We start from the raw sequence: 25,596 nt of genomic DNA, 5'->3' as shown, positions 1-25,596 counted from the left end.
CAGGTCAAGGGACATTATTCCTCGAGGAGGCCTGGAGACAGGACAAAGGGCAATGGGCACAGACTAGAACACAGGAAATCCCATACAGATATGAAGAACTTCCCTACTGTGAGGGTATCAGAGTTTATTCTTTATCTGTATCACAGTAGCTCCCATAAACTCCAGTCAGAAGTCAACACCCCATTCTGCTTCACTCATGCACAGTAAAGAAGGATGACTAAGGTTCCACATAGCAAAAACCTGCTTTTTTTGATAAACAATGACTAGAGTAAAGGTTGTACAGCTGTATTCCTCCCAACCTTCTTCCCTATACAATACCAGCTGACCATGCTTCTCACTGCTTCCAAGGAGTGGCAGGGTGATGCTAGCCAGAGTGCTGCATTTGGTGCAACACCTCTTCAGTGCCACCTAATCCATCATATCAGATCAGGACATGAAGCTAGTACAGAACATATCTAAATGAACAAGTTAAGAAGCCAGGTATATGGAAAATAACAGACGCACAGGACATATATCAATGGGAAATGTATAACATATCGGCTTTACACTGAGGCACGAGAAGATGATGTAAAATCCTTGGTTCTAGAAAACATTTTCTTACCTTTTTTTTTTTCCTGTGAATTTTTTAACTAATACATTTGTCAAATAACTTAGTACATGTTAAATCAGCATTTCAGTTCTCCAGAAAAGATTACACGTTAAAAAATCTGATTCTTGGACCACAGGATGAGATTACTTTCTTGTCAGTACAAAATAATAGTAAAATAATCTTTGACATCATCACCAGTTTTTGTATTCCCAGACTTACCGTGCATCATTTCTTCCTAAGTCCAATGGCAACAGAACAATCACCTCTATGCCTACAGTGGAGACAAGAGCTGCAGAAAGCTTTCTGCCATCACGGTCATTCCAAGTTTTGCCAAAACCCCTACCAGCACAGCCCAACCAAGCTGCTGGGGGACACTGGAGGCTGCCTCCATGGTGATGGAGTTAAAGGAATTTCCCCAAAGAACAGCATTTCATGAAATTACATTTGCATGCTTTTCCTTACTTAAACTCATTTGTTATTTCCAGTTATGCATATCAGATATAAGGAGGTTTTTTTGCCCTTTTTACTGGTAGGAACGGATGGGTAGGAATGTACATAACAATCTCTCAGAATAGCTCTTAAAAACCAAATAGTAGCACAGAGATAAGCATTACGTTTTCAGTTACACTGATTGTAATGGTTTTTTTTGTTGTGGTTTTGTTTTTCATTGCTAAATATAAGGAAACCCCACAAAAGAATTTCTTTAATTTGTTAATATATTAACATGCAGCATCAACAATTATTTGTGCAAAACAGCAATCTGCTTTTGTAATGTTACATATTTGGTTTGATATGTACCTGTGTAATCTAGATTCTGATCTCTAGGAGCTGCTTTCAAGAGAGATTTCAAAAGGAACTTAGATTTAACTCAGTTCAGTATTTGCAATGCAAAATGGCTGTTTACAACCACTCCCTCCGAACTCTTGAGACCAACCAGACTGGCCATTAATGATATTGTCAGATAAATTACTTTAAAGACATAAAATGAAAGGTTAGAAGATTTGCAAATTATCCAGAAATATTGATCTTCACATGTATATTCTTATTCACTGTCCAAGCAAAATTGGTTCTGTCAAAATATTTTCACCAGCCAACTTGCTGGCAAAGTCTTTTCTGTTTTAAAGCTGTTTGCTCGATTCACCACTGAGGATGCAACATCACTTATTTTTCTGACTGAATAACCCTCAAGTCAATAAAACATCTTCACAATATCTGCATAAACACTTCTGTTGTTGAAATATAAATTAGAAAGTAGGAAAAAAAAAAAATCATTTTGAAAGAATCCCTGAAATCCTTTTCTATCAAGAGCCTTTTTCTTAATACAGCCTTACATAGATAAAAGTCAATGCTGGCAGGAAAAAAAGACTAATTGAAGCATTTCACTATATGGTATCTGTTTTGAAAACACAAGCTTGTAAAAATAATGTAAGGAATCACTGAATGCAATATCTGTTGGTATTATGTTGGAAAATAATGTTGGAAAAATAATACCAAGCTCAGAATATGCCAGCCATCCATGCATTTCTCCTCACTAAACTTCTGCAAGTCACAGAATAGTAGTCATCCTCTTATTCTAAGCTGAAATATTAGACAACTTTCAAAAACTGAGATGACTCTGTTTCCTTGGAGGATGCAAATGTCTCAGTTATGATACTAGATATTTTCAAACAAAATCTGTTTTCACCATTCCTGGGCATACTTCCATCAGCCTTGTAAAAAGATTTACAAACACACCTTCCCTTGTCAGACAGTCAAAACAGCTGGCTCTCTGCTCTCCAGCTCCCAGATCAGTTTCAGGCAGTGTACAGATGACCCACGCTGCCTCCTCGTTGCATTCCTACCTTTATCACCACAGAATCCTTCCCCCAAAGATTTTTCACCCCGCTTTGTGGAAGATATGCTCTGAAGGAAGTGCAGGAAAACCTAGTGACATGCTGAATAACAGTTCTTGTTCATTCATTTTTAAAAACACTTTTTCTTGTAGAGTTGTACACATACCTATATGTTTACTGTACCTGTATCTCGGGTGAATTATTGCATATATGATGGGGTTGTAGATTGCAGAGGCTTTAGCAATAACAGCTGGCACAGATTTGGAATACGGCGTTAGAGTGTTTCCTCGGCTATAAGAAAGGAAAAATCATTACACAGAGCTATGCCATCGATTAATATTAAACCACTGAAACATGTTCTTTTTAACTTTTTAACACTAATCATATTTATATTTTAGTACAAATACTCTTTGGATTATGTTTTCACTTACCCTGCCCAGGCAATCAAGGTGACACAAGCATATGGAGACCAGGACAAGACATACACAATGATGACCACAAATGCAATTTTTGCCAGTTTCCATTCATTCTTCATGGACTGAGAGAGGAAGGATTTGCGGCTGCAGGACCCAAGCTTTTGGACATCTCTATTATGGGAAAAAAAGATGCAGATATGCAAAGTAAGGGAATGAAGGAGCAAAGAGCAATGTCTTTAGAATATTCTCAGTGGTGTACAATAATAAAGCAGACTTAATCTTTCCTGCCCTCACTCTTCTTTCGTCCTCTGATGGCTACAAATCCAGAAGGTAATTAATGCTGTACAGTGGTCCCAGACATTTTGGTCAGGCTCAGTCTGACTGTGGGACTGAAGTAGAGGGTCCACTGGGACTACAGAACAGGACTGCCATGTCCTTACCCTGACACACAGAGGGTGAAGAATTGGGTATCCCCTGCCCTTTATTGTTCTCAGAGAAGGAGCAAGCAAAAGCACACCTTTATGCAAAAATCCAATGAACGCATTAAAGGAAACAACTGAACAACAAAAAAATATTTCTTTGTAGATCTAGTACCCTGCTGAATTTTTGCTTCAGCTCTACAAATATAGACTAAAACTCTTGGAGGAGAAAAAAAAAAAAAAAAAAAAAAGAACAATGAAGGTATCCTAACAAGCACAGCCAAATTTTATGTTTGTAGTTTATCTGCTTGAGTGAACCACAAGGTTTTTGGGATGCTTGCTTTAAATAAAGCTGTCAAAAAATACAAGGACAGTTATGTTTACAGAGCAGCTCACAGGCAAATGATGCTCCCATTATTACACACTATTATCTCTCAGAGCCAAAAATCTTTCTGTAATACACAAGCATCCCATTCCTCATATTGCAAATCTGAAAGACAAAAAAAATCGAAACTATCAAATTATCTGAAGTATTATTAATTTCCACACTTTGGGCTAAGATTAGAACAATCTGAGACTACTTTGTCTCCTACTCCAAAATGCATACAATCCTTCCCAGTTTTCACATTGGCAGAAATATTTCTCCAGTTACAGCAGTTAATGACCAGACACTTTATTTCTGATTTCAATTGAGATTAATTTTAGATTTATCTGCAGATAAAGATTTTGAGATAATGTTCTAATTCAAGAAAAATTAGTTTCACATATTTCAGTTACACTGCTTACCTGCCAGTACTTCTTATGGCCAAGAACATAAATAAATAGCAATGGAGTATTATTATCAGGGGAATAAAAAATACGCAGCAGCATAAAATCATGGTGTAACTTCTATTTGCAGGGGAGTAGGTTACATAGTCCCATGTACAGGATATCATCAAGCCCTCAGGCACGTAGGAACCTATGAAATACATGGAATATGTCATTTACACATATGACCAAAACTTGTGTAGTTTCTGATCTAACAACAGAGTAATTAAAACAAATGCCATGCTGCATGGATAGCCTTTGAGAGATGTGTTGGCTGTATAATATACAATTGTACACATGGAGAGGAGGTCCTGATTGCCAAAATATGCACCTATCACCTAATCTGCAGTTTAGTCACCTTGAACACAATCCAGGGCAAAAAAAGAAAAAAAGGAGGAAAAAAAAAGTTACAACCCAGGGTACTGCACTGTGATAGACATAGATAATATTATACAACAAGAAACCATCAGGTAGTAGCTATGCATCCATTCAGGAACTTTTCCTAGTCATCATTTTTTCATATCCTGAATAAGGCAAAAGTAGACTGCACTGAGAATGCTGGAAGAAAGAGTGATCAGACAACATACTCCACCCAAGGAGTGGGGCTACGCTCCACCCCAGCGAGTACAGCCACACAGCAGCAATAATCTGTATGGTGCGCTTCTTGGAGGTCCACTGGATGGAGCGCAGGGGCTTGGTGATCACCAAATAGCGGTCAACAGAAATAGCTAACAGAGTCATCATCGAGGTTATTCCAAAGAGCGCCCCGCAGAAAGCATACAAGTCACAACCTGAAGCAGAAAATGGCAATGTTAGGGGTTTTTTTTGTTTGTTTTTTGTTTTTTTTTCTTAAACAAATTTGTTTTCTCTCAAAGCCTGATCTTATAAATCCCCCCACACACTCTCATCTTTAAAACAAACAAACAAAAACTTGGAAACCTAGCTTAGGGCTTTTCTCCCATTAGAATAATTTTCTTAGCCTTGCAATTGCATAATTAAGTGTTCACTAGTAAAAACACACATATAAATAAAATACAAAGAAACATATGTATTAACAAGTCCTACTGTCCACTGTGCACTGTAGCTGGAAACATTATGTCAATGGAAAACTGCCTCAAAGAAAATCCAGTCTAATTAAGGTTACATTTTCCTGGACTGTTGCCCAATATATTGATCTTAACAGGCTGCAGCAGATATCTGTATACGAATGACAAATGGATATCTCAAAAAATGATGCTGCCCAGGATACTGTAGGCCTTCCACTCTGCAAGCGCATGCTGCTGACTTGTGTCAAGCTTTTAGTTCACCAGAACTTAGCAGTTCTGGTTCTTAGATCAGAGTTCTTCTCCACAGGTCTGTTCTCAATGAGTTCTCCCAGTCTGAACAGGTACTGGGATTGAACCAACCCAAGTGTGACACTTTGTTCTTGGCCTTGTTGAACCTCATTAGGTTCCCAGATGCAGTCCTCAAGCCTGTCTATTGTATCAATCACACCACTCAGCTTAGTGCTGTAAGCAAACTTGTTGAGGGTGCACTTGATCTCATGGTCTATGTCATTAAAAAAGGCATCAAAGGGCAACAGTTCCCTGGAGGACACCAATCACGACTGGACTCCACCTGAACGTGAAGCTCTTGGCCACAGCCTGTAACCATCCAGACAATTCCTTGTCCACTGCACAGTCCTTCCAAATCCCTACTTTTCCATAATTAAATATGTGATCCTAGGAGCACAGTAATTGATATCAATGTGCTTTTCTAAATATTAACTCCTTCTTAAACTAATATGGGAAAAATATTTATAATTAAAAGAAAACCTTCCAAACCACCTTTAGCCATGACATCCGCCCTCAGAAGCTAAATGGCCATCATTACATATTGTTGTTAACTCCTTTTTTTTCTAACCTGAGATGGAGAAATAGATTATTACACAAAATGTATCACTGCATGGATAGATTATGTCAAAAATCTAGTATGTAACTCCAGAGTTTTGTGATGCTGTCTCCATTATGTAAACCAGTACTGTTAGCACTAAAACATGTTAAAGGCAGTGGAGCTAGTGAAAGATAAATTAGTCTCAGAAAGTACCTATATCTCCAAGGATCCACTCTCGGTGCAAGCTGTTGATAAAGCATATGGGGGCCTGAGAAGCTGACATCAGGAAGTCACTCACAGCCAAATTCATTATAAAGAAGTTCTGGGGTGTCCTCAGCTTCTTGTTGCTTAAGAACAGATGAGAAATTCATCACTTGAAATAGGCAAAATGAACGAATAGCCATCTTGATTGTTTTATTTACTAGCATAAACAGTCTCCAGGTGGCATTGAGCAGTTATTCCCATTCAATTGCCAACCATCAATCAATTACCACAGCAAAAGATTCAGTTGTTTCAAAATGATGATTGACAAAGGCAGGGGGGATAAAATAAATCCTTTCCCTTCCAACAGGGGAAGAATTCCATCTATCCTTAAACACATGATTTTGTTCAAGAGAAGAGCAGTCTGCCTCTTTCCTTGGTTCCCTGTATGAGCACCAACAAGTGTGCGCTACACAGGGCAAGATTAGCCTCTGATATTGAAGAATGTGCTTCAGGTAACCTGTAGTTTTGATCTCCGAGGAGTCCTTCAGCTGGTATTTGAGATTGCCCTTGTCCCTAGCAAAGGGGAATATAACATAATAAAGAAAGAACCCCTCTCTTCTACTTTGTGTTATCTGTTTGAATATTCCTTCATTCTGCTGATTAAAAAGTACATTAAATTAACTAATGAATTCATCTTTCCTCTACCTTACAGCTGGCACTTCTGATGGATATGCTGAGAAGGTATAATGCTGCACTGCTTGTCCCTCAAAGTGAAACACTGTTTTGGTTGTGCAGCTAAATTAAGAACTTTGATACCTAGAGTTTGAATTCAGGAGTTTTCATAGGTACAAAAAGAGGTGACTACTCTCATTCTTCTAGATAAAGGCAAAAAACAGGATTTTATAAATAACTTTGTTCTGGAAAACTGCATGGAGCAATTCTAAATGGCTTGAAATAAATTTTCAGAGTACTTCCTTCAGTCTATCAATTGAGGCCTCTCTGTTGTGCTTCCAGTAAAACAATATTTGCAACTAATGTGAACGCCTTTCTTCATATTACTAAATATTGAAAAATAAATTGCAAGGTCATCTCAATACTTCTGCAGTTCTTCCAAAATCATGGCTCTCATAATTGTCTGCAACATGTGAGTGAGAGGGCTCATCTGCCCACTGAGATTCTCCCACTTTGAGGGTTTAATCCTTTCGCTGTGCCAGCTAAAACAAATTTCAAGAGAAACGGAGAAACTGTGCTGGAAATTGTGGAGCGAACCCAGTTATTCAAAACCACTAAAATCTTTTGTTTGCTTAACCATTTAAAAATACTAAACTAATGCTCGAATAATAATGGCACTAGTGTTTCTAGCATTGTCGGCCCTCACTGAATCCAAGTGCATGATGACAACTAACAGTGAGCAAAAAGGGTTTGGAATTTCCATCATCACAGCATGGAGTAGAATGCAGCTTTTCATTTTTCTCACGAGATTTTTGCGTACTCTAGATGTAGCAGCTTCAACCATCTATTACACTGTCTGAAACCCAGAAAACACACAAACTGACAGAAATCCTATGACCTGCCTGAAGCAGGGAACACACCAATGGTATGAGCTCATTCATGTAGCACATTGCTTCCACGGTTCTTCCAAGATAATCTGGGCCGATGGGAACCTCATCCTTAGTTAAGTAATCAGCAAAATCTACAGAGAGAGTAAAGGAGTTTGCAACAGAGGGGCTGATGTTTCTATTATCAAAAGTGTTAAACTTTTCCTTAAACTTTAATTTAGAATTATTATTAAGTCAAGGTTCTCTGTGTTTTTTCCCCCCCACATTTTCTTAGAATCCCCAAAACACAAGAAATTTACACAGGAGTACATTGGCGATGTGCATGGATGTATATGAGGTGTATATAAGTGATAACAACAGCCTTTGCTTGAAGTTCTAACCCAAGAAGAAATCCATGCAGAATATCTTCACAGTGACACAGACAAACTACAAGGCAAGCTAGGAAAGGAATGAAATCTAGGTACCTGTAAAATGCATAGAGAACTAGGAGGTTTCCTATGATGCCAATGGAGCCAATAACAAGAACACACGTCCCCACCGTGTAAAGAACATGGTCTGGGATCTCTGACTTGGTCACAGAATGTGGCTGGGTGCCCATGTTCAAATCCTGGATGGAAAACAAAGGAAAGAAGAACTGAGAACATTCAGTACACGTATTCCTGGAAACACTTGCTTAGCATGTTGAACACATAGACACTTCTGAGCTTACCAACTTAAAAACAAGTTTCCCTCAGGTATCCTTCATTACATTTTTAACGACTAGAGGAAACATACAAATGAACAACCGACTTACCATAATGTAAACACTGGGAAATCGTCATGGGAAAGGCAGGAGATCAAAGGAACAACACAGCGGCAACGGCAATACCTGTGCAAGTACAAACACATCAGGTAGTCTTGACACCTCATTCATTGTTCTTTAACACCAACACAGGGAGGGAAAAAAAAAAAGAAAAAACCAACCAAACACCACTAACAGCCTATGTATTTTTTGAAACCAATTCAGACTAACCACTGGCTAAATGAAGTAACAGAACAGCCTACAGCAAATCCACTCCACTCTCATCAGCAGTATTGACAAGCAGATGCTGAATCATTAGCCTGGTGGCAATTCTTATTTATACCAAGGCAGGTAAATAACCTTCAAGATGATAAATAGCGCCCAGCTAAATATATTGAAGGGGCCACTTGGAAATGATGATAGCAGCTTTTTCTCTGCAGTTGCTGGCTCCTAGTTCCCAAAATTTCTCACACTGCTTTTTCTACTTTCTGCTATTTCCTCACTTACCCATGAGGTACACATACAACAGTTCCTTCTTTGCACAACAGCAGTTTTCTAGCCATAGACATTACCATGATAATTGCATGATGCTATGGATGTGCTCCCTGGGGGCACACTGCCTTCAGCAATAAGGAGTGGAATGCATAGCACATCTTGAACATTCATAAAATAGTGACTCTAGAGCAGAAACAGTGGGAACAAAGCCCCTGGGACTGAAACAATGTCTTAAACAGTACAAAAACTATGGCTTCAAAGCTGAAAGCAGAATTCAAGATCTCTGAGTGGTCTGTCAGATTCTACCCATAAAAGGACAGCCTCCTCCAAAGTGGCACTGCACCAAAGAAAACATCCATGTGAGAGAAAAAAGTAATGAAAGGGATCATCTGCTGCTGCTGACTGCGATAGCCATTCCCAGTGGTAAAGCAGCAAGAAAAATTGTTTCTCTGTGTTGCATTCACTCTTAAAATGAGGCGTGAGACCTAGCAATACATGGCAAGGTGATTCAGTGGAAAAATGTAATTGTGGCTGTCTGATGAAACCAAGAGCAGGTAGGTCCATGCTTTCATACAGCCTGGGTCATTTCAGGGCTGTGGCACATGAATATCCACAACAAACTCCACTCTTCTTCCCTCAAACCTCATCTTCTTAACAATGTGTGCATCAAATCAGAACCCTGCCTGATTCATGGCAGTGAACACTGAGGAGGCTAAAAGTGGGTGAGAAGGCATGACTCCCTTTTTTCTTCCTTTTCTTGTTATCTAATAATGATGCTCAGGATTTATCCCTGTGCAGAGGGGTATGATAGAGAATGATATGCTTCAGAGTAAGTAGGACTTGCCTGTCATGCACATTAAGCTTTACTTCTTCATACTGGGAACCCACTGCTACAGCAACTCACTTGAGAAACACCCGTAGGGAGCTCTCCTTTTCTTTCTGCTGAAGAGAAGCCAACTTAGATGCTCTGGCCCCATCTATTTCATTATTAGTGATGTGCACTGACAAAAGCTGAAAAGCATCATAATTTGTAAACTCTGCTAATAGTTTGTAAACTCTTTATGACAGGACAAAATGTGAACTACTGAAGCTTACAGACTGGAATCTGGAAGGCAGTAAATATTGAGGGTTACTCAAAATCTGAGATCTCAGTAAGCCTCAAGGAGAGGCACTGTTTAGATTAACACAATCTTTGGAGAAGTTATCCTGCCTACAGAGAAGTCTTTTCAGTGCCACAACTGCTTTTTTTTTTCAGTTTGTTAATCTCAGTGATAGCAACATTAAGATCTGAATGAGAAGATGGCTACTAATTCAATCTGTCAGTGCTGCCCTGATGTAGCAGCGCATGGCATGCATTCAGCTGTATGGTGAGATGAAAAGGAAAAACCATTTATAACACTGGAATACAAATCCAAGAAAATAAATGTACTGATATGTACGCACATATTTTTTTTCAAAAGCAATTTCATCACACTAGTGAAAACGCCCTAAATAAAAGAGGCAAAAATGATACAAATGATTCCAAAGCTAATCACATATTTCACTGATTTGGCATAATTCCACAAAATAAAAGGTTAAGAATAACAATTTAAACACATGTAAGTCTGAGAATTTAAACTCTACTTTGTTTACAAGACATTCCTTTTCTATTGCAGACCCTTCCTCAGTACAGAATAAATCAACAGGAGAAAAACAGAAGCATCATCAAGGATTCAGGATATCCGTAGAAGCTTTTTCTCTTTTCCCACAATACCATCTCTGAGAAGATGACATATATGTTAATTTTGATTAACAAGCTGTATACTTGCCTACATAAATATTTACTACATAAGGATTAGGACTAGAAATACATTTTAAAAACAAAAAAAAATGAAGCTCTGGTCATGTATTCTAATGAGAAACTGATTTTGCTATTACAACGCTGTATGTTTTTTTTTCTGATATAATTTTAATTTCTCATGAAAAATAAGAATAAATTAAACTACAGAAGAATGTTTCAATCTTCTTCCACTTGAATCTCAAGAAAAACAATGTAACTATTACAATTTTTTCCAGATGACTCAGTAACCAGAACAAGCAACTAAGCAGAATAGGTCATATTCAGTACAATCTTTGTTGTGGTCTTATCATGTTTAGTTTATATTAGCCTCTTTTAGCAGGAAAATGGTATAAGCTCAGTTTTAATTCACTCTGTATATTTTCATTTTATGAGCGGTGAACTTAGGTCTTCTGAGCATGCAGTTGAGAAGCCTCCAAAATTACAAAGCTTTAAGACGTGTTGCAAGAATTTCTCCTCAGCTTCAGCTTTTCACACTGCTGTGAAAATGCAAAGCTGCTCTTGACTCAGCACAACTAGTCTGATAAATTGTATTTAATGGAAACTCTGTATTGCCATGGACACATGAAGTAGGGTGAGCAACCTGTTCTGTATAAGCCAATCTGGCTCATTCTCTGAAATGATGTGATTTAGGAGATAATGGAGGAACACTTGATATTTTGCTCAGCCAATTTATTGACTCTTTAATAAGAAATACAAGTTTTCAAGAGCTCATGTAAGATGCTTTCACGTATTCCTTTCTCTCCTAGGTTGGATTTACTTTCTCCTTTTGATGACTTGAGAAGAGTCACAAGGGTTGCGATAAAGACATAACCATTTCCTGAGTGCAAATTTTAAAGACAATGTCCATAATGGTCTGTTTGTCTTACTCAGAAACAGAAGTGTAAACAAGCAGTCTGAAAAATACCAGTAATTGCACCAGGGACAGCTTCTGGCATGCTTGCTCACTCTGTGTTGACTTTCTTTGGCTTGTTTTAAGTTAATTTTACAATCACTTGCATTTTGATTGCATGACATGTTGGACCTGACAACTTGCATCAATCACAGTGTGTTCGTACCCTTATGTGAGATGAGACTATGACATCAAAAAGCTGTCACTTCCATGGCTGCTTGGAGGGCTTGCTTGGAAGGGCAACTAACAGCTCCACAAGTGAATGAAAGATAAACAATTAACAGCCATCCCTCAAGTAGCTGGCAAAAGAAGAAGGCATCAGATATAAAAATAAACTTGGTCTATTTCTCCAAAAATAAAAACAGAAGACTTAACAGATGGAGAAAGTTATTCTATGGGAACTCTTAAAATTTGATTTTTAGTGATAAAATAATGTCCAAGTAATTAGAGCCATCTGTTTCTGCTTCCCAGCTGGTGAGATTAACAAAGATTGCAACGCAGAAGGCAAAAAAATTGGTTAAAATGGAAAGGGGAGAGCAGGTCTCAGTCAACAGGTAAGAAATAACTGATCAAATCCAGAAATGGTGATGTGATCTGCATTACATGGATACAAGAGTATCTAAAGCCTTATTTATGCTCTGATCTTTATCATGGTAGCAAAGCTCATCTTGTGGAGATGATTTACAGTGAAATGAGCTTAAGGGCTTGCTTACATAGAGGATTAATGTGCACTAGCAAGAGAATAAATTAACAACATAGCAGCTTCTCTGTGCTCACACACTACACAGGCTCATTAAGACAACTTTAATTTTACTAAACAAAAAGTCCTTACATCTATACAATCGCAGCCTGAAAATTTAAAGGAAAACAACAAATAACATTCAGGCACGATAGGACAGAAGCAATCAACACATTGGCCTGCATTTCCTGTAGAGACAGCACATTCAGCTGAAACAGCCACCAGGTAACAGTTGCCAAGTTGCTTGTAATTTCACTGAGGGTCACTGTAAGATGTTGTTTCATTAAGAAGTATTATCAGGTTTGAAATGACAACAAAAACATGGGGTTTAATGAATATCTTGTATGCATGAAATCTTGAATCAGCAAATAGAAGACAGTTGCTATGTGGTAACAATAGTACAGCCAGTAATGTCCAGATACTTCATGAATAATAATTATGGAAATATTGTTAATTATTTCAGGTATTAAAAAAATAAAAGCAAAACAACTTTGTTTGTTCTGGTTGACGGTACTATAAATGCAATACCACAGAGTAAGTAGAAATTAACTTGACCTGCAGAGAGTCAAATCAGTGATCATCCACAAATGGAAAAGTTAGTTTTCCTATCAGTCTCCAGGTGACACTCTTCTTCCACAGCTCATTTCAATCAGTTCATACCAGGAGCACTCCAGCACACATTTACAATGCAGACTGAAATGATAGTTAGCTTAGTAAGCTGAATTGTGAATGTGATGCAGCTCATCCAAAAGCAACAAACAAGGAGAGAAACTGCCAGAGCCCCTCACAACAGTTCAACTATCAGAGGCAGTTAGGCATTGCAGGCCAGACCACCACTAGTGTTCATCCAGATGGATGTCCTTTAGTTTGCATGGTGCTTGACTTGCAGACCCATACAGTGTAAAACACAGGTAATGCAGAGGAGGTGGAGAAAGGCAAAAAAATGGGACAGAAAACTAGGGGAGAAGCAAAGGAAGGAACAACTGCAGTCTCAGTATTTTTCTTGAAGATAGAAGTTGTAACTGGATATGCAGTCATCCTCAAGATTTGTCTGAATGTCCAAGGAGAATTTTTTGTAAGAAGTCCTGTATCAGCTCACTTGTGATTTTAGGAAATAACAATTAAAGAAAAAACAGATTTGAAAACTTGTGGAAAAAAAAGAAAACTGAGAATTTTTGCTGCAGGAAAATTTATATCCAACAAATGCCATTCCAGAATGTACTTCTGGGCTGTTACTGAACTTGACAGACAGCTGAGAAAAAGCATTTTTTACTTGACTCCAAGGCTCACTTGGGAAAATTCTGTGCTGTGTCATCAGAATAATTCAGTGCAGAAGTCCCAGCCTGGGGCGAGATGAAAATGACCAAAGGCATGTTTGTGTGCCTCGAAGATTGGGTATTTACAGAGATGGAAATAATACCAACCGTTTCTCTGGCCTGAGTTCCCATTAGTTTGTCTAGATGTCCTCAAGGTCTCATGTTTAGAAAGATGCTTTTTTTTCAGATCCTAGCTATCTGTACTTAAAACTTCTCATACTTGCAATCCATCAAACAACATTCATGTAAGGCATTAGGAAAAACAAAACAAACAAACAAACCCAAAGAGATAAAATCAGCAAAAAAACTAAGTTGCTGTTATTTGCAAGTTGTCAGTATCTTGAGAATAAACCTATTAGTTGCTCATCAAGGTAGGCATACTCATGTGTCTAGATATCCAGTCCTTTGAGCCTTTGAGCTGAAAAACAAGTAAATAAAAGCCCACCACAGGAAGGTGCTTATACCCAACTGAGCTGGGACTCACCTTCCCCTTTTCACCTCTCACCTCTATCAGGCTTGCACACCATCACAGCCTGCTCCTTGGTCCTGGAGACTCCCACCACATTTTTCATCCCCTTAGTCATAAATCCCTTTTAAATGATCAGATGCTGTGCTTAAATGCAACCCAAACAACAGCACAAGCTTTGCGTGCCTAGGGTGGCAGCAGACTGAACAAACACAATCAATGCTAGCGCTGCATCAAAATTATCTGAACTATTACAGCTCAGTGCATATTTGTTTCATCCACAAGGGAACAGATAACTGCTAGCACAGGAGAACAAGGCAAACATTTCAGAATATGTTTTTCAGAGAGCCAGAAAATGTTTAAGAAAAGCATATGCTGTTAAAATGTGATGATAACTTTTGCAGTCTTCAAGGAAAAATCATTTATACACCATAGCAGTGGCATATAAATGCAGGGTGATGCCCACACCATGCTACTTTTAATGTGAGCATGCTGAGAACTGTTACTGCATTTCCAGAAAACACTATTTTGAAATTCTGATATTTGTCAGTGGATATAACATCTCAGCCTGAGGTGTCAAAGAATTTGCATGCATACTTTGGCTTCTGGAAAACTACCTGGTTGTATTTCATTTGAAAAAATAATATGTATATATTCTTCCTTACATTTGATAACCCAGAGAGGGAATCCTTTACCAACCACCTCTGGTCTTACTCATTGCCTCTAACATCAGAAGTCCTTTCACTGCACTGCTTCATTTCTCAAGGACACCTGCACAGATGCTGCCCAGGGATCTGCGTGCAAGAGCTGCTTTGCAAAGTGTGTCTGCAACTTAAAAGAGATCCCATGGAAACATGTACTTATTTTTACGCCTTCTGTAGCAAAGAAAGAAAAAAAGAAATCAAGAACTAATAACAGCTTTTCAAAGACGTATTTCAAAACGATAATTCCCTTTTAGTAAAATACTTAATCAAGAAGTTGGTAAGTCAGTAATTCTGTATAGAGCTTCTAACACTAATTTAAAATTATCACTAATAACACAACTAATATTTTTCATCACTGTGTGCTTGCCACTCTGCTGCCAAATCATCTGCTATTTATATTTTATTCTGTAGCCCACAATGAATTCTTCATGGTGAATGACGAAGGAAATATAATGAGCATATCTCCTCTACTATCTGCAATTCAGCTATGCATCACTTTTACTTTTTACTAGCTGAGTGTAAAGATCTGTAGTTTTGCCAGAGAATCTGCTCTCTACGTTTCCCTGATGACTTAGCAGGAGGATATATTGTTAATAGAATGCCTGATACCAGAGACATTTTGCACCAATTTGGGAAATTTGTTAGAAATTTTGGTCATGGGTAGCAGGGGCAACTTAAAGCAAACCTCCGTTTTTTGGATGCCATATGCATTATTTTCTCATGTAAGCTCAGGTACGTGAAAGCTGCTAAAATGAATCAGAGCAGAGCTCCATCAGCTGCCATGCCTTACACATGACATCTGGCAGCAGACGCTCAGGGAAAGAACACGGGAAGGACAGCACATGCAACATTGCTCTGTGGTTCTCGATCAGCTAAATTCAAGCACGTCAGTGATATTCCTATGAGCTCTGTAGCACTCAACTCATTGTTCAGTTGATTGACAAGTTGCAGCTGGCAAAATGTTCAATGAGACTTGTGAAGCGCTAAAACAGAGAGGCAGCACAATTGTCATCCACAGAAAATTTCAAAATATTGAAGTTATCTATGCTTGAAACAGGAGGTGGGACTTGACAACCACCCTTCCGACCTAAAGTATTCCAGGATGCCAGGAATGCAACATCACAAAACATAGAATTAAAAAAATAAGGTATTAGAACATAAGTAAAATTAAAGGTTATTCAATTACTTAGTGAAAGGCAAAAAAAAGTAAGAACCTATATAGTTGCTGCTCCCCCAGCTGATGTAGAGTGGCAACGCTGGAAAAATAAACTTACTTCAGAAGAACAATTGTGACTGGCAAATGTATTTGAGATTAACAAGTTACTACAGTACTGAAGACACATTTCAAGGGAAGATTCAAGCAGCAATGACAAACTGATAAGAAACTGTGATATGGACATAATTGGAGAGCAATTACAGCAACCCAAGGAGACTCAGAGTCTTATAAATAACAGAGCGTTTGGTGACACATTTGGTGGGAATATTAAAAGTGACTTCTCTATCTTCCAAAAAAATCTTAGTTATCTCCCAGCATCACTTGTTTTGGAGGAAGCAGTGACATATCTCATAAAGGTAAGTGCCTTTATCTTGATCTGAAGAAGCATCAATGAAACAATGTAGTAGATCCAGTGTGGTCTCTTGTTTCAATTATGTTGAGAATTATTTTTTCCTCAGAATAATTTTCACAGACCACTTTTCAAGACCCTACAAGATGTAATGAAAGTTTTAGCACACCCATACTGGGATACATCATCATCTTGTCAGCACAATTACCCCTAGGTATGAATTACATTTGGAGTAACTCATATATTCCCTTTGCAACTTTAGTTTGAAACACCATAAGAAGCTACTGAAAGAGAGAATCTCAGTACAAGTTAGCTTCCTTTTATGAGCTGAGAGGGAAAAAATAAAAAGGGGAAAAAAAAAAAAAGGCCTACAAGTTGGTTAGGTATAAGTCTGTTTCCTGCTTTGAATCAGAAAGCCAGGGGAGGTCTCCACACATTTTTCTATGGTGTTGAACCTTTTATCTCAGACAAAAAACAGCTCCTTCCAAACCTATATTTTTAAAGAGCATATAAACAAGCTGATGGACTAATATACAGCAGACGTTCTCCCAAAACAAACAAAACAAAAAAATGAAAGAAAGTCCAGTAAAGCATTGCTCATGCCTCAAGTCTGAGCCTATGCTGGACCTATTCAGTCCACTCAATTCCACACAAGCTGTTAATTTCTGGCTGGTTTTTTTTTTTTTTTGTTTTGTGATCAGGTTGTGTTCACAACAAACACCGAGCTAATAATAGCATTAAAAAGCAATTTCACAGCATTTATCAGTGAATGTGAAATAGTTCCATTGCAAGTGGGTTATCTCAAGGTCTTAATGCATTACCTAGAACGCCATCACCCTGCACCCTTATGCACTGCTGAGAGGAGACTGCAGATACACATCTGGCAACCCACTGGCAAGCAGGGCAAGCTGCCTCACCTCATCAGCTTCTTTAGGAGTGACTGACTGGTACTTACCTGCAGCAGTGTCACAAGAGCTTTCCCAGTCAGCACCACTAATCCCGAGGCTCTCTGTTTCTGTTGCCTCCACCTTTAACTCACTTGCTAATGCTCAGTCTGCTGTGCAATGAAGGAAGTTTCTCTATCACAGTAAAGGTTCAACCAACTATGTTATTTGAATTTAAGCAGAATTTTCAGTTAAAAGAAAAAAAGTTGTGGGAAAAGTTACCAGATATGTAAGAAACTACATATGTATTAAAAAAAAAAAAAAGAACCACCACATAATTTGCTGATCACAAGTGTCATTGTCTACAGAAGGTTCAAGGGAAATACTTTACCCTCTTCCTAATTCAAAAATAAATAATTTTCCTTCTCACCTGATATTAAGTTCCTCTTCATGCATTGACTTAACAGGTACAGAAAGGAAGTATGCTCAGCAGTGCTCCTTCCCTTTGCTCTATCAGCTCTAAACTAGCTGCAGCTGTTTAAGTTATGCACATTGTCAACCAATCAGCATGGACTTTATTACACCTGACCAGTAATTTCTTTGGCAACACAGCTGTGCCAATGGCAGTATACTCATGGGCATCAGGCATAAACCCTCACCCAGCAATCAAGTCTTCTGGTCTTCCTTGTCCATTGAACTAAACAGCTTCTCAGAGTACTCTATCAATTTGTATGGTAAACATCAGAATAACAACTACCAGTTTTTAGGGCTTTCTATCAGGGTATACCTGAAATTCACAAATCTATTTCAGTGCTTTGATAGAGTACAAAGTGTGAGTTGATCTATCAGTTGACTCTAATTAATTCCCCTTGGAATCCTGCTTGGCCAGGAGCTGCTGGGTCACACAGACCACTGCCATCAGTCCCCCTGTCTCTGGGGGCCTGCACCCCTGCACACTGGAAGCAGAGGACATCCTACAGGGAATAATTTGCAACCTCTGAAGTTCCTAGATGCAATGCAGGCAAACAATGTCAAAATTTTTCAACTTTAAACCCCTTGATGTCCTTACCAAGGTGTATTTGCACATGCTTATGTTTTTACAAGGCTGTGATTATGGCAAGAAAAAGTGATATAGACTGTGAAGTAGTTCAAAACATGCTGAGTATAAAATGACAGGAAACAGACTTGGATTTTCTAGGAAACTTTCTCTAAAGTTTAACAGCAAACATAACCCATGTAGACATCCTAATAAAAATGTGATTAAAAAGGCAAAATCAACTGGAAGGGAATAGCTCCAGTGGTGCCAGAACACGCTCATCTAAATGATTTGATTTTGAGTTACGAGTTACAGGCTCAAACTCCTGTATGCTTGCCCATTATTTAGCTGTCTAGATATTGCTTAAAGCCAAGGGGGCTCTACAAAAAGCTTGCTCCAATTTCTTTCCTTCTGATTTACTCCAGAAGAAAGACCTGTTGCAATGAGATAGCATCCACAACTTCCCTCCCCATGATGAAGTTTCTCTGACACTCCTATAATTTGTGTGATAGTTGATAGAAAAAGAAGGCAATTTTCACGGTGGATTTCTTTAAATGTCAGGGTTGGACTCAATAACTGAGTGCAGTCAAGTTATCAAAGATTGAGTAGGAAATCTTTTATCCTAAATTCTGTGCATTTTCAGTTATGAGATCACAGATACATAAGATAAGGGGCTTAAGAACAGTAGCACACTAATTCCTCCTATCTAGGAATCACCCATCGCAGTTTTCTGCATCATAACCTATTTGCAATGCACAAGCAAATCCTCTTTTCTCCATGAATGTTTTCAAATATTCCTAGTCATACATAGAAACAATTGACAAACCTCCCTACAGCATGCCATCTAGGTCACTTTACACTGACTTCACAAAAGGATAACAACTCTGAAATCTGCTTTTAGATTTCACTTAATATTTCTCTTTTCATTAAAATTTTCCAAGCATTAATGGTCAGGTCACAATAAGGTTTAATCAACTAGATCATGTTGATGAGGCAATACCAGCATGAGCAATCACCTGCTACATATCTGTTTCTGCACAGCTAGGGGTTTCCCATCAAGCTAAACTCCAAATCCATCCTAAAAATCTAGACAAAACAGCATGTAACTCCCACATTTTCCTTTGGGGAGATCTGAGTCAGCTGCACAAAACAGTGATCAGAATTCAATGAATGAAAACAAACTCTGAAATTCTTTTCCTTCTCCAAAAGGCAAGTATATAAAGCACACTTTAGAAAACAAAGCAGGAGATAAAGGTTCCCTTCCCCTGTCCCTGCACAGCTCTCACTTCCCGAAGCCTTCCTCCCTCTACGTACGTTTGAGGTTCAGCTGAGAGTGTCTCCCTTCTGTCTGCACAGCTCCTCCACGCAGGACCAGCACACGCACAGCTCATCCCATGGAGCATATGCAGCGCTGGTGTTTAAAGATCCACTGGGTGAGCCAGCCCTCCTCTGCTCCCAGCCTGCCAGCTCCAGCAGCATATCGAACCACTGCACTAGCCCCCAGCAAACGCCCATCCCATTATTCAGCCTGACTGGCCCCACTGCCACCCTTTTGGGTTTTTTAAGTATGACGTTTTTAAGTATGGTTATTGTAAAGTATGGACAGCTGGAGGAGCTCGCTTCCCAGCTTGATGCTCACTCCCAGGGCTGAGCACGTTCTTGCCCTATACCTGCTCCCTGTCTGGGTAGTGCGGGCAGCCAGTGAAGGAAGGCACTGTCAGGGATTTCCCTTACAGTCACTGGCACCCGTGGCCTCTTATGTTTTTGCTGCCGGGAGCCTGTCTCTGTCTCCCCTTGGCCACCCCCTTAGGTAGCTGGAAGGAGCAGCCAGCCCCCCCTTCTGCCCCCCTTGTTCAAACCCAGCTCTGCTTCCTTCTTGCTGATTAGCTCCATCCATCTGGCCCAGAGCCATGCAGATGGGCACAGGTGGTCAGCCACACATTAAACACACAGCTGTATTTCTGCTAAGATGTTGAGCAACACGAACTGGGTATAAAGCATTGCTGCTGCCCAGTAACTGACCCTGCATCGATGAAATTCCATCTTCAAACATATGGCTCAGCATTCAAGCATCAATGCATTGCTCGCCATGGGGATGCTTGACTGACTGCAGAAAATAAAGGGAATGGCACGAAGTGTGATATAGGCATTTCTTACCTCACAGCACCTCATTGGTGTCCCTTTTGTAATGCTGAGCTCTTCAGAAACACTAAAACATGATGAAAATCACAGAGATGTGAAGGCATTATTTTTGGATTCTTCATTCTCTTACAGGTTGCTTTGGCCAGAAGGGCACTATAAAAATAATTGCATTTCTGGCTAGCTGGGATTATAAAACATTAAAAAATGCTCCCCTTCTCATTGGGAAGCAGGTATTCAGAGTTGCAGTCAGTGGGTTCGCTGAGTTTTTTATTACTTGTTACAGCCCTTATTTTGGGTATAAGGGGTGAAGTGCAACTGGCACCTATGGCCCCAGGGCACAAGAAATAGCCAAATCCGAAACTGCATTTTGATCTGTGCTTTTGATCTTAACCAAGGAGGAGAAAGAACTTCTCAATAAATATGAAAGCACAGCTGGCCTTATGTAGCTTTCTGAATTTTCATTTCAGGGTTTTTCTATTGCTGACACCAAGTATTCCCACAAATGTTAGAAGAATTATTTCAAATAGCTGACTTTATACAATGCTAACATTTCTCGTCTTGAATGCGTGTAATAATCCTGGAGCTCAGCAGTCCAGCTTCCAGACAGGAGGTACAAAGTAAACAGTGAATTGAGTGAAGAACTTCCACGTGCAATAAGAAAGTAATACCACCTCTACAGGATTTAGAGATTATAATCAATGGTCAGAAACCTAGACAGAAATGTTCCAACACCTGAAGAAAGCAGTAGTCAGTGTAAGTACATATTGTATGCTCACTGACTTTAGAATATGTTACATGGCTTGTTTCCATTTCTTTTCTGGTCTATATTCTCTCCATTTTGATTTAACCTGACACACCTGTGTATAACATTTCCAACATTTAAAAGAAATATCAGTCTAACACAAAGAGTCTTGCACTCACAATTGTTGAAAAATATTGATGTCCAGAGCTGGTTTGTTTCATTCAATTCTCCCATTCTTGATAAATTTACTTTGTAATACAGTCTTTACTTACACAATCACATAGTTTTTTTCCTAATTTTTCTTTCTTTTTCAAATTACAGTGCTTCTAATTCTAATTACGGTGCTTCTAATTCTAATAAACAGAATATTTTACCTCCTTCTTGCTGCAGTCAATTCAAACCAAATTCAATCCGATGAAGCATAGCACATCTCTGCACCTGAAAAAAAAAAAAGAAAAAAAAAAAAAACCCCAACAACCAAACCTACAACTTTTGAACAGTTAGCTCTTGGTGACAGCAAGGCATATGTTTGTCCACCTGTAAATTAGCCCAGATACCTATGATTTGACAGTTATGAGCAAAGAAGCTCAAACATTAGAGCTGGATGCTAAAGATGAAGTTTAGTGACAACCACTACCATTAGTTCTTTTACTAACTGTTTTGAAGATGATGGAAATTCAGCTACAGACATAAAACTTTCAAGTACGACAATGTACACCTACAGACAATCTAGAGATGTTAAAGAATGCAGAGGAACTTCCTAAATTGGAGGCTGAAACTTCAAAATAAAGTTTACTTAGGCATTTATTATCCTGAAGGCATGGTGAATACGTTACAACAAAATGAATATTGTGCCAGAACAGAAAGAATGAATGTACTTCAGTGGAGAGAAAAAAAAAAAAGAAAAAAAAAAGCCTATACAATACATAATTATACATTATAATATAAAAGACAAAAATATGGTTTGATTGTCATATGTAAATTTCTGGACACTAGCACTATATGTTGATTGTTACTATTTCATCCCTTGTTTCCATTACTTGTTGAAGTACCATATTTCCATTGAACTATTTGACCTGGTTGGTTCTACTCCCTCCTTTTAAGATGCCCAATAAAAACAAGAGATCACATTAGCTGCTGTCTTGTTCTTGTCTTTTGGCATCCTGATGCTTTATTTTTCAAGTTCACTTACTGACTCAATTTCTGCGATCTATTGGTCATGAACCAGTTTGAAAGTAAACTACAGTTCATGACATTGCTTTGTATACTCCTCCCTCAAATCAACCTAATGTCACATACTTTAGAGACCTTAATAGCTACATAGCTGTTTTCGTTCCCCCTTTGTTCATGAGATCTCTTACCTTGTTGATGTGGTCCATTAGATCATCTTCTTTGCCTTTACAATTACTATGCTGATGTTCCAGTTATTTAATGATTTATGAAGTCTTTTGCTAATCTTGCAACCTTTTCCCTAAGAAATGGCTTTCAGATGAAAAATTATATAGTTTCAGAAGTACTATGTAGTGTCTTTGAAGTTTGGGGATCTGCTTAGATCCATAGTTAGTTAACAGACGGCATATTTTACCACTAATATTTTTTCACTATCTTTTAAAAATAAATGATAAGCCCTCTAACATACCCAGGTGGGTTTCTTTTGTTCTTACTTACAGAAATAAGGAAGCGATGCTTTGTAAACTGATGAGAGACATGTTAAATGGTTCTAGTGACCCTTCTGGGAGCAGGCGATTCCACTCATGCTGTTGTTCATTCTTACCTCTACAAGATGAGCTGAAACTTCTCAGAGATCAGACCACTACACACAATACCTCTCAAAGCTGGACTTGAAAGTAACCCTTTTTGCTAAAGCTAAGATTTGGATGCCATGGGAAAATTAAATGCCAAATAAAGCAAACTTTTTCAAGCTTCAGATTTGTTTAGGCTGAGAGGATTCTGATTGATAGTTTGAGTTGGCTTCATGAATGATGGCATTTAAGTGCAACTAAGCCTCAAACTGGTGGTTTACTGGACTGCTGCCTCATATCTCTCTCCTACACATCCACATCAGGATTAGTCTTTCTTCAAGAATTTCTATTTCAGCTGTTTGTAATTAATCCTTGGACATGGAAAAAACAGTAAATCTATTGAGTACAAGAAGACAAAATGGACTCACTAAGCACTGTGATCCAAATTTGCATGTTTAAACTCAGCTAGAGTGAAAAGCATTTGAAGTTGAAATTGCTTTGGAATTAATTCCAGAAGACAGAAAGACTGAATAACAAGCAAAGCAGGTCAGGTAAATAACTGCCTAACAAAGGTCAGAAAAATGTGAAGCTGTTGATACCCGAGTGTGAAGAACTTACGATTGTAGTTCCACCTGGGGACTTGAAGAAACCATCCAAACAGAACAAAATGCAGAGAAGAAATATATAGAAGTATATTAAGAAAAAAAAAGGGGGGGGGGGGGGGGGGGGAGAAGGGGGCTGGAGGGTTGGATAGAGTCATTCAGGGTGAAGAATAACACTTTTTTGTATTTATATGATACCTTCCATCCCACAGGCTCCCACAGCAGCTGACAATTTAACAAATTGAGAGCCATAACCTCCCATGTAACAAAATTATTTTACCTGTCTCTTATAACATTCCCACTGAAACAAAAAGCAGCATGTTTGTTAAACAGGTCAGATCTACTATTATGAATGACACAGTTAATTAAAGCTATAGTTAGGATAAAAATGTCAATAGCTGGAACAGATGCTGAAATCTGGATTGAGCAGCTGTTTGGAAGAGTATTTCCCCAGTTAGCACTGGTGTTGAAGCCTGTATCTCAGATCTTGCAGTCCTGCCATGCCCAGGGCAGGCATTCTCATGAGTGCTCCTCAGGGAAGCTGCCTCCATGCAAGGTACCTTCACAGCTTGTGGCCCCTCTCATGGCAAGACTTCATTGTTATATTCTCTGGACAGAGATAGACTGTAAATATCCAGGCACAAAGGCAGGCCCAGGGTTGATCACCGTACATTCCAACTTTGAGATGTATCTGCATCAAGATCATCTGTCTTTCACTTTGGACAGAAAATAGGCAATGTGAAGAGGTTCAAAGGCATTTCACAGAATAAATAAATAATCTAGAACCTTCTCTAGTTTTGTTGTTGGAACAAGAGAAAAGTATGCTGTCAAAAACCAAGAGAATTTGTAATCGTGTTCATTTCTGAGTGCTGCAAGGACATGTTAAGAAACGTGTTTTGATGAATATGAAATGAGATAAGAATTATATAACAATGAGCAAAACTGACTAATTCAGCAGTCCATGTTTGCTAGGGGTTACTCTTCCACAGGTTTTAAATAGCTACTGATTGATTTGGGAATTCATCTTTGGACTGTTATAAGCTAGAGTGTGAATGTGAATGATCAAAGTCATCCTACTGTGATTCTGACATTTCTGAGAAGTCTGACATCCTTCACATAACACCAGAAGCATCTTAATTGCAAAGAAAAACAAAAGAATAAGCATGGCCAGGCCATCTTCTCGTATTAATGAAAGTCTGTTAGAAGCTCAGGCTGGGAAAAGTTCTCAAGAAATCTCATGGTTTAGACTCAATCACGGGATTAGAATACGTATCTCACTGTTTGCACAAAAGGTATGGGGAAGAAAACATCATGTTAGTGCTTCTCTAGGACACATCTGATATACAGACCACCCAAACAGAAAAAGTTCAAAGAAGTACAAGCTTGACTCTTTTCTATTCCACTAACAGAGGGCACATGGCATTAGCCAATTGTGAAATTTAATTTCTTTTCTTCCTATTCTGCATATGCCAAACCCATGGAAGCCACTGCTTGCTGCCAGTCATAGAGACAAACTGGAGGCAAATAAGGTAGTGGTCTGTGCTGGAACATGGACTCCAGCACAATTTTTATTCCTTTCTTCCAACCTTCTTCCCCTTATCCCACAAGGTCTGATATTGTTTCTATCCCCTTATTCTGCCAGCAGAAATGGGTTACCAGGGCTCAGACACAAATTTTCTTGCCAGCTTTATCATCTCCTATAGTCCTTTCCAAGGAAAGAACAACAGGGCCAAAATCCACTCCCAATCTTCTGTTCTTCAGGTGAGGACAAAGAATCTTCAGCCACATTTTATGGTCTTCACAGCCACTGAAGTCCCTAACTCTCAGGAGAGCAATATCAGCACCAACCCACAGTACTAATTTGTTAAGTAAAAAATTCTCAGCTTTTTGACAAAGCTGTAAGATTTTCACTTTTAGTTCATTTTGATTGAGAAACATTTTATGATATCAGAACT

The 25,596-nt window shown here is 38.7% G+C and overlaps 1 protein-coding gene across 10 annotated transcripts in view; it reads right to left on the bottom strand.

The window, feature by feature from the left end:
• Positions 1–25,596, bottom strand: part of OPN4-1 (photopigment melanopsin-like) — a 68,332-nt gene that overhangs the window by 8,110 nt on the left and 34,626 nt on the right. For 8 of the 10 annotated variants that reach the window (XR_005859111.2, XM_040698699.2, XM_040698700.2 and 5 more), the window contains 9 exons: positions 21,672–21,735; positions 20,571–20,622; positions 8,492–8,566; positions 8,163–8,305; positions 6,149–6,282; positions 4,651–4,854; positions 4,043–4,214; positions 2,853–3,008; positions 2,605–2,712 (listed from right to left, as the gene is read on the bottom strand). Coding sequence is in view for 9 of the 10 variants with exons in the window: in XM_040698699.2 (XP_040554633.1) it covers positions 2,605–2,712; positions 2,853–3,008; positions 4,043–4,214; positions 4,651–4,854; positions 6,149–6,282; positions 8,163–8,305; positions 8,492–8,494 (920 nt within the window). In the remaining variant the exon portion in view is untranslated. Of the gene's footprint in view, positions 1–2,604; positions 2,713–2,852; positions 3,009–4,042; positions 4,215–4,650; positions 4,855–6,148; positions 6,283–8,162; positions 8,306–8,491; positions 8,567–19,727; positions 19,871–20,570; positions 20,623–21,671; positions 21,736–25,596 lie in introns of those variants that run through there. The other 2 variants (XM_040698698.2, XM_015276120.4) reach the window with 2 other exon arrangements.

Source organism: Gallus gallus, chromosome 4 (genome assembly GCF_016699485.2).
Source record: "Gallus gallus isolate bGalGal1 chromosome 4, bGalGal1.mat.broiler.GRCg7b, whole genome shotgun sequence".
NCBI lineage: Eukaryota > Metazoa > Chordata > Aves > Galliformes > Phasianidae > Gallus > Gallus gallus.
The sequence above is the reverse complement of the archived record's forward strand: the minus strand, read 5'-3'. Positions and strand labels throughout refer to the sequence as shown.